This window comes from Bombina bombina, chromosome 10 (assembly GCF_027579735.1).
Source record: "Bombina bombina isolate aBomBom1 chromosome 10, aBomBom1.pri, whole genome shotgun sequence".
In the NCBI taxonomy this organism is placed as follows: Eukaryota; Metazoa; Chordata; class Amphibia; order Anura; family Bombinatoridae; genus Bombina; species Bombina bombina.
Genome location: NC_069508.1, coordinates 18,131,850 through 18,145,677, shown reverse-complemented (window position 1 = coordinate 18,145,677; position 13,828 = coordinate 18,131,850). Strand labels below are relative to the sequence as shown.

General features: G+C 38.1%; 1 protein-coding gene across 2 annotated transcripts in view; it reads left to right on the top strand.

The window, feature by feature from the left end:
• CFH (complement factor H) overlaps positions 1 to 13,828 on the top strand; it is a 379,102-nt gene that overhangs the window by 42,778 nt on the left and 322,496 nt on the right. For both annotated transcript variants that reach the window (XM_053693829.1, XM_053693830.1), the window contains exons 3-5: positions 5,491 to 5,596; positions 9,700 to 9,776; positions 12,623 to 12,814. In XM_053693829.1, the coding sequence (XP_053549804.1) occupies positions 5,491 to 5,596; positions 9,700 to 9,776; positions 12,623 to 12,814 (375 nt within the window). The remainder of the gene's footprint in view (positions 1 to 5,490; positions 5,597 to 9,699; positions 9,777 to 12,622; positions 12,815 to 13,828) is intronic.

The window sequence follows — 13,828 nt, the reverse complement described above, 5'->3', positions numbered from 1 at the left end:
ACCTATGTGTTCCCAGCCTTTCCAAATTCACTCTACTGGTCATGACATCAAGCTCATGAGTATAAAGACACTGGGACATACTGAAAGCAAATGTAAAAGCATCTTTCACTACACGGACAACTAGAAGTAAATGCAAATGGATCTATACTTTGAAATTTGAGGCTTAACTTTTCACTTCACCCCTAACAATTTGAGCATTCTGACTCACAGCCTGTGCATATTAATGAGTTTTCTTGCAGAATCAAGAGGTTATACAAACGCCTCACATTTGTGCTCCCCTCAAATAATAACAAGCCTCACTGATGTTCTATTATATAACTGGGGGACTATTTAAAGGGGGAGTAAACACCCTGATATCTGTATAAAATGTTAAGTTATGTGTAATGCAACACATCAGGTGAGATTACAAGTGGAGCACAGAATTGCACTTTTGCAAGCGCAATATTTGTGCTCCACTCCTAATACCAGCGCATGCAATTGTGTGTTTTTATTAGAAATGGTCTGAAATGTGAATGCAAACTTGCATTTGCATTGCATGGAAGCTCTGCGCTCATGAGAGCGCACTTCCAAAGGCTCCAATGGAAGCGTTGTTCTCATGCCGTCAGACACGGGGGTAAGTAGCGCAAGCTCGCGGTAGCAAAAACCAGCCACTTGTAATGATTGATGATTTATTGTGCACCTGTAAACTGGCGAATTTGTCAGTTTATGGGCGCACAATAAATTAGCGCTCCACTTGTAATCTAGCCCATTATCAATATATTTTCTTTACTTAGGCCTAGATTTGGAGTTCGGCGGTAAAAGGGCTGTTAACGCTCCGCGGGCTTTTTTCTGGCCGCACCATAAAATTAACTCTGGTATCGAGAGTTCAAACAAATGCTGCGTTAGGCTCCAAAAAAGGAGCGTAGAGCATTTTTACCGCAAATGCAACTCTCGATACCAGAGTTGCTTACGGACGCGGCCGGCATCAAAAACGTGCTCGTGCACGATTCCCCCATAGGAAACAATGGGGCTGTTTGAGCTGAAAAAAAAACTAACACCTGCAAAAAAGCAGCGTTCAGCTCCTAACACAGCCCCATTGTTTCCTATGGGAAAACACTTCCTACGTCTGCACCTAACACCCTAACATGTACCCCGAGTCTAAACACCCCTAACCTTACACTTATTAACCCCTAATCTGCCGCCCCCGCTATCGCTGACCCCTGCATTACACTTTTAACCCCTAATCTGCCGCTCCGTAAACCGCCGCAACCTACGTTATCCCTATGTACCCCTAATCTGCTGCCCTAACATCGCCGACCCCTATGTTATATTTATTAACCCCTAATCTGCCCCCCACAACGTCGCCGACACCTACCTACACTTATTAACCCCTAATCTGCCGAGCGGACCTGAGCGCTACTATAATAAAGTTAATAGCCCATAATCCGCCTCACTAACCCTATCATAAATAGTATTAACCCCTAATCTGCCCTCCCTAACATCGCCGACACCTACCTTCAATTATTAACCCCTAATCTTCCGATCGGAGCTCACCGCTATTCTAATAAATGTATTAACCCCTAAAGCTAAGTCTAACCCTAACACTAACACCCCCCTAACTTAAATATAATTTACATCTAACGAAATAAATTAACTCTTATTAAATAAATTAATCCTATTTAAAGCTAAATACTTACCTGTAAAATAAACCCTAATATAGCTACAATATAAATTATAATTATATTATAGCTATTTTAGGATTAATATTTATTTTACAGGCAACTTGGTATTTATTTTAACTAGGTACAATAGCTATTAAATAGTTAAGAACTATTTAATAGTTACCTAGTTAAAATAATTACAAAATTACCTGTAAAATAAATCCTAACCTAAGATATAATTAAACCTAACACTACCCTATCAATAAAATAATTAAATAAACTACCTACAATTACCTACAATTAACCTAACACTACACTATCAATAAATTAAATAAACACAATTGCTACAAATAAATACAATTAAATAAACTAGCTAAAGTACAAAAAATAAAAAAGAACTAAGTTACAGAAAATAAAAAAATATTTACAAACATAAGAAAAATATTACAACAATTTTAAACTAATTACACCTACTCTAAGCCCCCTAATAAAATAACAAAGCCCCCCAAAATAAAAAATTCCCTACCCTATTCTAAATTAAAAAAGTTACAAGCTCTTTTACCTTACCAGCCCTGAACAGGGCCCTTTGCGGGGCATGCCCCAAGAAGTTCAGCTCTTTTGCCTGTAAAAAAAAACATACAATACCCCCCCCCAACATTACAACCCACCACCCACATACCCCTAATCTAACCCAAACCCCCCTTAAATAAACCTAACACTAATCCCCTGAAGATCTTCCTACCTTGTCTTCACCATCCAGGTATCACCGATCGGTCCTGGCTCCGATATCTTCATCCAACCCAAGCGGGGGCTAGACATCCACTGAAGAAGTCCAGAAGAGGGTCCAAAGTCTTCCTCCTATCCGGCAAGAAGAGGACATCCGGACCGGCAAACATCTTCTCCAAGCGGCATCTTCGATCTTCTTCCATCCGGAGCGAAGCGGCAGGATCCTGAAGACCTCCAGCGCGGAACATCCATCCGGCCCGACGACTGATCGACGAATGACTGTTCCTTTAAGGGACGTCATCCAAGATGGCGTCCCTCGAATTCCGATTGGCTGATAGGATTCTATCAGCCAATCGGAATTAAGGTAGGAATTTTCTGATTGGCTGATGGAATCAGCCAATCAGAATCAAGTTCAATCCGATTGGCTGATCCAATCAGCCAATCAGATTGAGCTCGCATTCTATTGGCTGTTCCGATCAGCCAATAGAATGCGAGCTCAATCTGATTGGCTGATTGGATCAGCCAATCGGATTGAACTAGATTCTGATTGGCTGATTCCATCAGCCAATCAGAAAATTCCTACCTTAATTCCGATTGGCTGATAGAATCCTATCAGCCAATCGGAATTCGAGGGACGCCATCTTGGATGACGTCCCTTAAAGGAACAGTCATTCGTCGATCAGTCGTCGGGCCGGATGGATGTTCCACGCTGGAGGTCTTCAGGATCCTGCCGCTTCGCTCCGGATGGAAGAAGATCGAAGATGCCGCTTGGAGAAGATGTTTGCCGGTCCGGATGTCCTCTTCTTGCCGGATAGGAGGAAGACTTTGGACCCTCTTCTGGACTTCTTCAGTGGATGTCTAGCCCCCGCTTGGGTTGGATGAAGATATCGGAGCCAGGACCGATCGGTGATACCTGGATGGTGAAGACAAGGTAGGAAGATCTTCAGGGGATTAGTGTTAGGTTTATTTAAGGGGGGTTTGGGTTAGATTAGGGGTATGTGGGTGGTGGGTTGTAATGTTGGGGGGGGGGTATTGTATGTTTTTTTTTACAGGCAAAAGAGCTGAAATTCTTGGGGCATGCCCCGCAAAGGGCCCTGTTCAGGGCTGGTAAGGTAAAAGAGCTTGTAACTTTTTTAATTTAGAATAGGGTAGGGAATTTTTTATTTTGGGGGGCTTTGTTATTTTATTAGGGGGCTTAGAGTAGGTGTAATTAGTTTAAAATTGTTGTAATATTTTTCTTATGTTTGTAAATATTTTTTTATTTTCTGTAACTTAGTTCTTTTTTATTTTTTGTACTTTAGCTAGTTTATTTAATTGTATTTATTTGTAGCAATTGTGTTTATTTAATTTATTGATAGTGTAGTGTTAGGTTAATTGTAGGTAATTGTAGGTAGTTTATTTAATTATTTTATTGATAGGGTAGTGTTAGGTTTAATTATATCTTAGGTTAGGATTTATTTTACAGGTAATTTTGTAATTATTTTAACTAGGTAACTATTAAATAGTTCTTAACTATTTAATAGCTATTGTACCTAGTTAAAATAAATACCAAGTTGCCTGTAAAATAAATATTAATCCTAAAATAGCTATAATATAATTATAATTTATATTGTAGCTATATTAGGGTTTATTTTACAGGTAAGTATTTAGCTTTAAATAGGATTAATTTATTTAATAAGAGTTAATTTATTTCGTTAGATGTAAATTATATTTAAGTTAGGGGGGTGTTAGTGTTAGGGTTAGACTTAGCTTTAGGGGTTAATACATTTATTAGAATAGCGGTGAGCTCCGATCGGAAGATTAGGGGTTAATAATTGAAGGTAGGTGTCGGCGATGTTAGGGAGGGCAGATTAGGGGTTAATACTATTTATGATAGGGTTAGTGAGGCGGATTATGGGCTAATAACTTTATTATAGTAGCGCTCAGGTCCGCTCGGCAGATTAGGGGTTAATAAGTGTAGGTAGGTGTCGGCGACGTTGTGGGGGGCAGATTAGGGGTTAATAAATATAACATAGGGGTCGGCGATGTTAGGGCAGCAGATTAGGGGTACATAGGGATAACGTAGGTGGCGGCGCTTTGCGGTCGGAAGATTAGGGGTTAATTATTTTAAGTAGCTGGCGGCGATGTTGTGGGGGGCAGATTAGGGGTTAATAAATGTAATATAGGGGTCGGCGGGGTTAGGGGCAGCAGATTAGGGGTACATAAGTATAACGTAGGTGGCGGTCGGCAGATTAGGGGTTAAAATTTTTAATCGAGTGGCGGCGATGTGGGGGGAGCTCGGTTTAGGGGTACATAGGTAGTTTATGGGTGTTAGTGTACTTTAGGGTACAGTAGTTAAGAGCTTTATAAACCGGCGTTAGCCAGAAAGCTCTTAACTCCTGCTATTTTCAGGCGGCTGGAATTTTGTCGTTAGAGCTCTAACGCTCACTGCAGAAACGACTCTAAATACCAGCGTTAGAAAGATCCCATTGAAAATATAGGCTACGCAAATGGCGTAGGGGGATCTGCGGTATGGAAAAGTCGCGGCTGTAAAGTGAGCGTTAGACCCTTTAATCACTGACTCCAAATACCAGCGGGCGGCCAAAACCAGCGTTAGGAGCCTCTAACGCTGGTTTTGACGTCTACCGCCGAACTCCAAATCTAGGCCTTATTTTGCCCCTTTTTCATGTAATTTAACTCTGAAGATTGAGGAGTTTCTAAAAATGCACCTGCTAATTTCTTGACGCTAAACCTGCTACATATCTGTCCCTAATTGGTTTTAACTGATAATAACTGCAAACCTATACAATTTATACTAATATTATGAATGTGACTACCCTTGTTGTCTGCAAACTTAAGCCCGGATTGGCTCCAAATAAGGTAAACGGGTGATGGAGTTTGGATATTGAAAAACATTTGCAGCAAACAAGATGTTCATTTGTTTTACAGACATTTAGAAATGGCTGATATATTGTTCTATAGCAACACAACAGAAATGTATTATGTTTACAGTCCCTTTCAATTCTACAGAACCCATAATCAGTTGTATGATACAAACAGAGAATATCAGTGTGGTTTTTTTCACCTAAAATAACGTGTCCAATTCATCAACCAACTGAATTATTTTTTTAAACACATTTTATAGTGAAGTCATGTGGTCACCCTGGAGACATTGATTTTGGAACATTTGAACTCACAAAAGAATCTGAATTTGTGTTTGGAGCAGTTGTGGAATACAAGTGTGATGACGGGTGAGTCTGGTTAAATTATATTACATGTGACATCATAAAGCACACAACACGATCATTTGAACAGAGTTGCAGTTATAACAATAAAACACATAAGGGTCGTATTCAGCACAAACAGATGAAAACTAAAAGAACCAGGCTTTGAGCGGTCTATAGTTATACTATGGAGTAGTAACGTAGGGGAGGTAAACCCTCTGGGTAATGGTAGGACATTGAGAAGACTGACCCAGGAATCTGTATCACTGACAAATAAATATTAGCAAGATACAGTTCATGATTACAGACTGGTATAGGTGATGAATGGAAAGGAAAATAAGTAAATCACAGTAGAACAGAATGGATATATGCAATATGATTAAGCAGAAGTAAGTTGTGGGTTACACACAATAGGCAAATACAGTATAGTTAGTCTTGGAAGAGCTAGTAAGGAAGACTGAAGCGTTAATAGAACACAACTGAGACAAAGCACACTAAGGAACATAATTTAAAGGGACACTAAACCCACATTTTGTCTTCCATGATTCGGATAGAGCAACAATTTTAAGCAACTTTCTAATTTACTCCTATTATCAATTTTTCTTCATTCTCTTGATATCTTTATTTGAAAAGCAATAATGTAAGTTTAGAATGCGGCCCATTTTTGGTTAACAACCTGGGTTGTGCTTGCTAATTGGTGGCTAAATGCACCCACCAATAAACAAGTGCTGTCCAGGGGTTTAAACCAAAAATTGACAGGCTCTTTAGCTTAGATGCCTTCTTTTTCAAATAAAGATAACAAGAGAAAGAATAAAAATTGATAATAGGAGTAAATTAGAAAGTTACTTAAAATTGCTGCTCTATCTGAATCATGAAAGAAAAAAAAAATTTGGGTTTAGTGTCCGTTTTATGTAAATCGTAGCCAGACTGGGGAGAAAACACTGCACACTTATGAACTTGTGAAGGTGATAGAAATGTGCTATTCTAATTAAATAAGGAAAACATAATGGGGAATACTGATAGTGAAAATAATTAGGGACATTTTTTACTATATGATAAATTAAAATGACATTTTGTGTATATTTGTCAGTGAAGTGGTGTTAATCTTGTGCTAACTGTCAGTATTCCCCATTATGTTTTCCTTTTTTTAATTAGAAGAGCACATTTCTATCACCTTCACATTCATGCTATTTTATTGAATATAATACCAATATAACAGCAAGAAAAGCCCTAATAATCACTTTTTATAGTTAATGATGAGATAAACTATGCTTTAGTAGAAAAGACAATATAAATAGCATACATATCCCTTTAAGACAATAGAACAAATAACAAATGCTCCAGAACAGCAAGTGTAGGCTGACAAGGTCACTACATGAATAGGGGATTTAGTCAATCTGCATGCACTAATAATTCAAAAGCATGTGCTTAGATTGTAGATATGTAAAATTATATTGCTATGATTAAATCTCCATTTCCCCCCCTTTTTTTGAAGGATGCATAATAACACTTATATAGACTGGGAAGATGCCAGATAGTAAATTGCTAACTGCATATTTGCATTTTACCCAGTATATACTATGTGCACCTCGATTGGGTGCTTTCATATGATTGACGTCCTCTTAAGCCTATCAACACAAACCTTTGCTGCTCATGTTACCTATCAGACATGAGAACACGGAAGGGGACTGCACTCTCAGACTGGAGTGGGTACACATCCCATGACCCTGCAACATGCACAGCCCTGGGTGCTCAATAGCACTCTCGGGAAGCTGTCCCCAGAGTCATAGGCAGTTAACCCCAGACAGGTCTGGGTGCAAGGCCCATAGGAAAAATTACAAAACAAATTAATACAACACACAGAGAAAGTCCAACACTCAATTACAAGGACTCAGCTAAGATTAAAAGCAAAAATGTAAGAGTTAGTTACCGCCTTTGACCAAATGGGACAAGCCCAGGTACCACGTGAAGGTCTCTTCCAAAACCTGGGTCTCTAAACAGTCACACAATGCAAGCTCTCAACCAAACAAACTGGGAAAAAGTGAAGGGTGCACAGACTTATGTAATCACCCTAGCAACATACAAAACACGTAAGGGGACTGCACTCTCAGACTGGACTAGGTACACACCCCATGACCCTGCAACATGCACAGCCCTGGGTGCTCAATAGCACTCTCGGGAAGCTGCACTGTCCCCAGAGTCACAGGCAGTTAACCCCATTTGGCCAGATGCGGTAACTAACTCTTCCATTATTGCTTTTAATCTTAGCTGAGTGCTTGTGAGTGCTGGACTTTCTCTGTGTGCTGTATCAGACATGAGAGGCATGATTCGTGAACTGATAAGTCGGCACGTATACCCTCTGAGGAAGCGTGATTGTGAAACACGTGTCTGGGGAACTGTCTAAGAGAACTTTTCTCCAGTAGAGATCTAATATTTGTGTGTGCAATATGATATTGTGATTAATTACAGAAAATGTGAATGATACTAGAGATCTGGTGTGTTAAAGGGCCAGTAAGCCTAAAAAATAATGTTATATAATTCTGCACATAGTGCAGAATTATATAACATTATATTAGCAGCAGCTTTATGCAATCTAATATTGCCTGTAAATTTTTATAAAAAAAGACTGTTTTTCAGACCCGCTCTCTGTGCTCTTCTGAGCGGGTCTGTTTTTATCACAGAGCGCATCTGGCCAGCTGTCTAGTCACAGTCCGGCCCGACCGCGCCATTACTCTCAGTGCAGCTCGCTCCCGCTGTCAGACAGTAGTGTAATGGCGCGGTCGGGCCAGGCTCTGACTAGACAGCTGGCCAGATGCGCTCTGTGATAAAAACAGACCCGCTCAGAAGAGCACAGAGAGCGGGTCTGAAAAACAGTCTTTTTTAATAAAAATTGACAGGCAATATTAGATTGCATAAAACTGCTGCTAATATAATGTTATATAATTCTGCACTATGTGCAGAATTATATAACATTATTTTTTAGGTTTACTGACACTTTAATGTCTGATCAGCATAGGGCAAGGTAACTATTAATCAGGTTCCCTCTATGGAAGGAGTTTAGTTGATAAGGGACAGTTTTTGTTGCTCCGTTTCTGTATGACTGGTCTAACTGATATGTTTGATAATACATGATACCGATATTTGAGCATTTCATCTTTTAATAACCACAGCTGACTTTACAACCCCTCTATTTACATCAAGGAGCAACACAACTATCCTTACCTATTATAGAGAGGACTTAGTTTAATCAATCCCACAATGACTTGTCACACTGAGGCTCTATATAGCTAAATCATATTGGTAATCGCTTAGCCCTAAGTGCAGGGTGACACACACACTTCTCCACTTCAGACTGACTCTGCAGAGTTCTAGTGTTTTGAATGGTATGAGTGAGTATCAATTCTGTTAATAAAGATTATGGAATGAATGGTTACTTTGTGTCATATTCTCTATTAAAGGGACACTAAACCCACATTTTTCCTTTCATGATTCTGATAGAGCAGTCATTTTAAGCAGTTTTCTAATTTACTCCTATTTTCAAATTTTCTTTGTTCTCTTGGTATCTTTATTTAAAAAGCAGGAATGTAAAGCTTAGGAGCCGGCCCATTTTAGGTTCAGCACCCTGGATAGCGAATGCTTATTGGTGGCAACATTTAGCCACCAATAAGCAAGCATAACCCAGGTTCTGAAGCAAACATGGACTGGCTCCTAAGCTTTACATTTGTGCTTTTTAAATAAAGATAGCAAGGGAACAAAGAAAAATAGAAAATAGGAGTAAATTAGAAAGTTGCTTACAATTACATTAAATATTTTTTTTTATTTTGTATCCCTTTAACAATTCAATACCTACTTTAAATATATTTCTATATTGGGCAAGTTGCTTATCTTGCAACTCATTTTTCATTGAGTCTTCCTAGTGCTATTACCCCTCTATAAGTGCTTAATGTGATTTAAACATAATTACAGCACTCATAGCAAATCATTATATAATGTGCACTTCCTTGTTAACCCTTTTAAGGTAAGCTTTATAGAGTAGTAGTTTAGCTATTAAGACTGCACCTTTATTTAACAGATTAATATATGACTTGAAATATTTCTAATAATAATGTCACACTTCTGTCACTTACCAGGTACCAAATGTTGAGCAGACAGAAGACCAGACAATGTACTGCGAACGGCTGGAGTGGTGCCGTTCCTCACTGTGAGGGTAAGTTACAGAAAAACCAACAGCAGCAACTTTACATCTGTATTATACACTGTTTAATGATCCAATGTGAAAGAATAATGGCTAAGGGGGATATTTATCCAGCTCCTGAAGGCTGCCCCGAAACAGAAGTTATGAAGACCGCTGCTCCATAACTTGTCCGCCTGCTAGCGGCCGATTGGCCACAAATCTGCAGGGGCGGCATTGCACCAGCAGTTCACAAGAACTGCTGGTGCAATGATAAATGCCGACAGCGATGTGCAGCGGACATGATACGCTACTTTGTATCATGTCCGCTCGCACATTGATAAATATGCCCCTAAAAGTGAACTTACATTTAAAGTGCAGTTTAGGTTGTTTGCTAAAATAAAATCTCCATTATTAAAAAGTGAAAGAAAAAAAAGAAAAACTTCCAGTGTAATTCTGACACATAGGGGCCCTTTGCAGGCTCCCCGGAAAGAGAAGAAAATAGAAGTTATGAAGCAGCGGTCTAAAGACCGCTGCTCCATAACCTGTCCGCCTGCTCTGAGTCCGTGGACAGCAATCGACCCGATCAGATACGATCCACCATACAAATCTGGAATTCCCACAATCCTCTGCTGCTAAAATGTTCTGAGCATGTTTTCAGCTATTTCTTTTAAGTGCATACTAAACATATTTTGAAAAAAAGGAATTTAAACATTTATATCTCAACAACCGTTGCACCGCTGACAATTAATTCTATTATTTTTAATGCTGAGATAATGAAATAGTACTTTTTATTCAACACTTAATTTCATAGATACACAGCCCCACCGTATGTGTACCCCCAATTCTAACAGTCTGTATAAGTAATCTATAGCTGAAAGCACCTGAAAAACAATACTATAAACTTAAAGGGACAGTTTACTCAAACATTTTCTCCCCTTTAATTTGTTCCCAATGATCCACTTTACCTGCAGGAGTGTAATAAATTGTTTACAAGTATTTCCTTTACCCTTATATTGGCATTTGAAATAGTAGATTTAGCCTGTTGTATCCACACCTATCCTGAAAGTTTCTGGCCTTAAGGCAAAGTTGTGTAAACACAGCCAGCAGAAGAAATTACACTCCCAGTGGGGTATAGAAGAGATAAGGTAATACAATGTTATTATTGGTGATTGGTTTATGAACAGATATAAGATAAAGAAGCAGGTATATGTACACAATGTGATAAAGTAAGGAGGGCTGATTATACCTACAAGCTCAACCCATTTTATTAGGTTGTGACTTCAAAACACAAAATCATATACACAAATAAACATAAAATGCAAATCTCATTCATTTAATACTCTGTAGCTGGCAAAAAAAGTTATTGGAAACACATTAAGGGAAAAACAATTTTATAGAATACTGTCTCTTTAAACTATAGCTGCATGTTTATTAGCTACTGTGCAGCTATGTTGGTGCTGTGGTGCAAAATATAAATGCTAGGGAATCTATTAACGGGACATTAAACACTAACGCCAGATTACAAATGGAGCGATAAATATTGCTTTGATGAAATAGATATTTGTGCTCCACTGTGTAATAGCCTGCATATAGGAGAAAAATATATATCTTTATTAAAGACCTTTGTAAAATAAGCAACGTTTCGGGGTTAACCCCTTAATCATGCTATCATTGTGATAGCATGATTAAGGGGTTAACCCCGAAACGTTGCTTATTTTACAAAGGTCTTTAATAAAGATATATATTTTTTATCCTACTGTGCCGGTATCTTCATGTATTGATATACTTCACTGGGATACTGCAGTATATCCCCTCTTACCGTGCACTGACAGTGGTGCTGTTCTCCCTACTGACTTTGCTGCATATAGGAGAAATAAAACTCTAAAAGATTGTCTAGTACGTGCAGATATAGGCAGTGGTAAAATTAATGTGCAAAAAACAAATGGAAGCAAGAAAACTGGTTGTTTTTCCTGTCTGAGTTGCAGCACACTCCATGATTAAAGGCAGTTATTTTTATCATCCTCAGAAAGGTAAAAAATATAAAATAAATACATTTCTAACATGCAGAGCAAATTACATCATATATATGATTAAGTGTGCATGTTCTCTGTATTACATTGGAGAGTCGACAAGGGAGGCTGGTGAACGGATAACACAACACAAATAAAATATAAGATGTAATAACAAGGAAGCACCAGCATCTTTGCATTTCCTTGAAAAGGGCCATAGTATTAACCAGTTGCGCTTTTAAATCATTGAAAAAGTAGAAATTCCCAGGAGGGGGTGATCGAGAAAATCTATTAAAAACTAGAGAAATGTATTGGATTCATAAATTGCAGACTCTTACACCAAAGGGTCTTACTAAAGACTTCAATTGGTCCCTGTTTAGGCAATGACAATATGTATGCAAATTCTATTTGGGATTTGCCTTTTTCTTATCTTGATCAAAGTTTCTGATATTTATGGGTAGTGCGCTCATTGTTTTTAATTTTTGTATATATTGTTACTACAATTTGTTTTTAATATATAACACACCTTATGGTACTATGTCTTTAAGAGAATAAAATGCAATATGTGTCACTGCTATTATACATTATAACCATTAGATGGTAGTTACCATACAGGATGTGGGTGTGTCCTAATACCTAGATTCAGGTATAAAGGTAGCCATTGTATGTACATTTGTAGACATGACTAAGGACCTGTGAGAGGTCTGAAACATTGTTGTTTGTATTTTGGGACCATGAAGCAATAAAGGTCTGATGATTTACATATTGGGCTGGAGGGACTTCTTCTTTTTTATTTTGCATTGAGGAGTTGAATGATATAATTATAGTAGTTCTGTACTATCTCTAAAAACAATTTTTACTTTATTTCAGTTAAAAGATGCCCACCAGTGGAGATGGAGTCAGGAGTAAACCTCTTGTCCACTTCGTTTGACGATGATGAGTATTCTGTTGGTCAGGTCGTACGGTTTGAATGTAAAAACCCCAGATTTAAGATTGATGGAGCTAGAGAAATATTCTGCACATCTGAGGGAGAATGGAGCGCTAATCCACCGACATGTAAAGGTAAGTTCCTTTCATACACCTGATGTTCTATTCCTGCATTTCCCTGAATCTTTATTACGTACAATTTCAGTAATAAATCGCATTACTGTAGTAGAAAGTAGATATGTTCATTTGTTTTATCACAATTGCAAAAAGCAACTCATTTTCAGTTACTTATTGAATTAAATGAAACATGAAATACATGTTATAAGCATAGTATTGCTGTTATCCCCCTCCATCTAATCATGAGTGCCACCACGTTTAAAGGGACAGTCTACCATAGAATTGTTATTGTTATAAAAGATAGATAATCCCTTTATTACTCATTCCCCAGTTTTGCATAACCAACACAGTTATATTAATACACTTTTTACCTCTGTGATTACCTTGTATCTAAGCCTCTGCAGACTGCTCCTTATTTCAGTTATATTAATATACTTTTTACCTCTGTGATTACCTTGTATCTAAGCCTCTGCAGACTGCCCCTTATCTCATTTATATTAATATACTTTTTACCTCTGATTACCTTGTATCTAGGAACCTTCTTCCAGCCCCCTGATCACATGACTGTGACTGTTTATTATCTATTGTCTTAAATTTAGCATTGTATTGTGCTAGATCTTAAATAACCCCCTGTGCCTGAACACAGTGTTATCTATATGGCCCACGTGTACTTTCTGTCTCTTTGTGTTGAAAAGAGATTTAAAAAGCATGTGATAAGAGGCGGCCCTTAAAGGCTTAGAAATTAGCATATGAGCCTACCTATGTTCAGTTTAAACTAAGAATACCAAGAGAAAAAAGCAAATTTGATGATAAAATTAAATTGGAAAGTTGATTAAAATTAAAAGTCCTATCTGAATAATGAAAGTTTAATTTATACTAGACTGTCCCTTTAAATCTATTTTTTCACTACATCCCAGTGCTGACCTGTTTGTACATGTGCAGTAACTGTCCTTCAGATACCTGCAGTGTAACCTAGGTTCCAAAATGGCAGCCCCCATGCACATGAAATGCATTTAGTGTTTCTTTAAAATA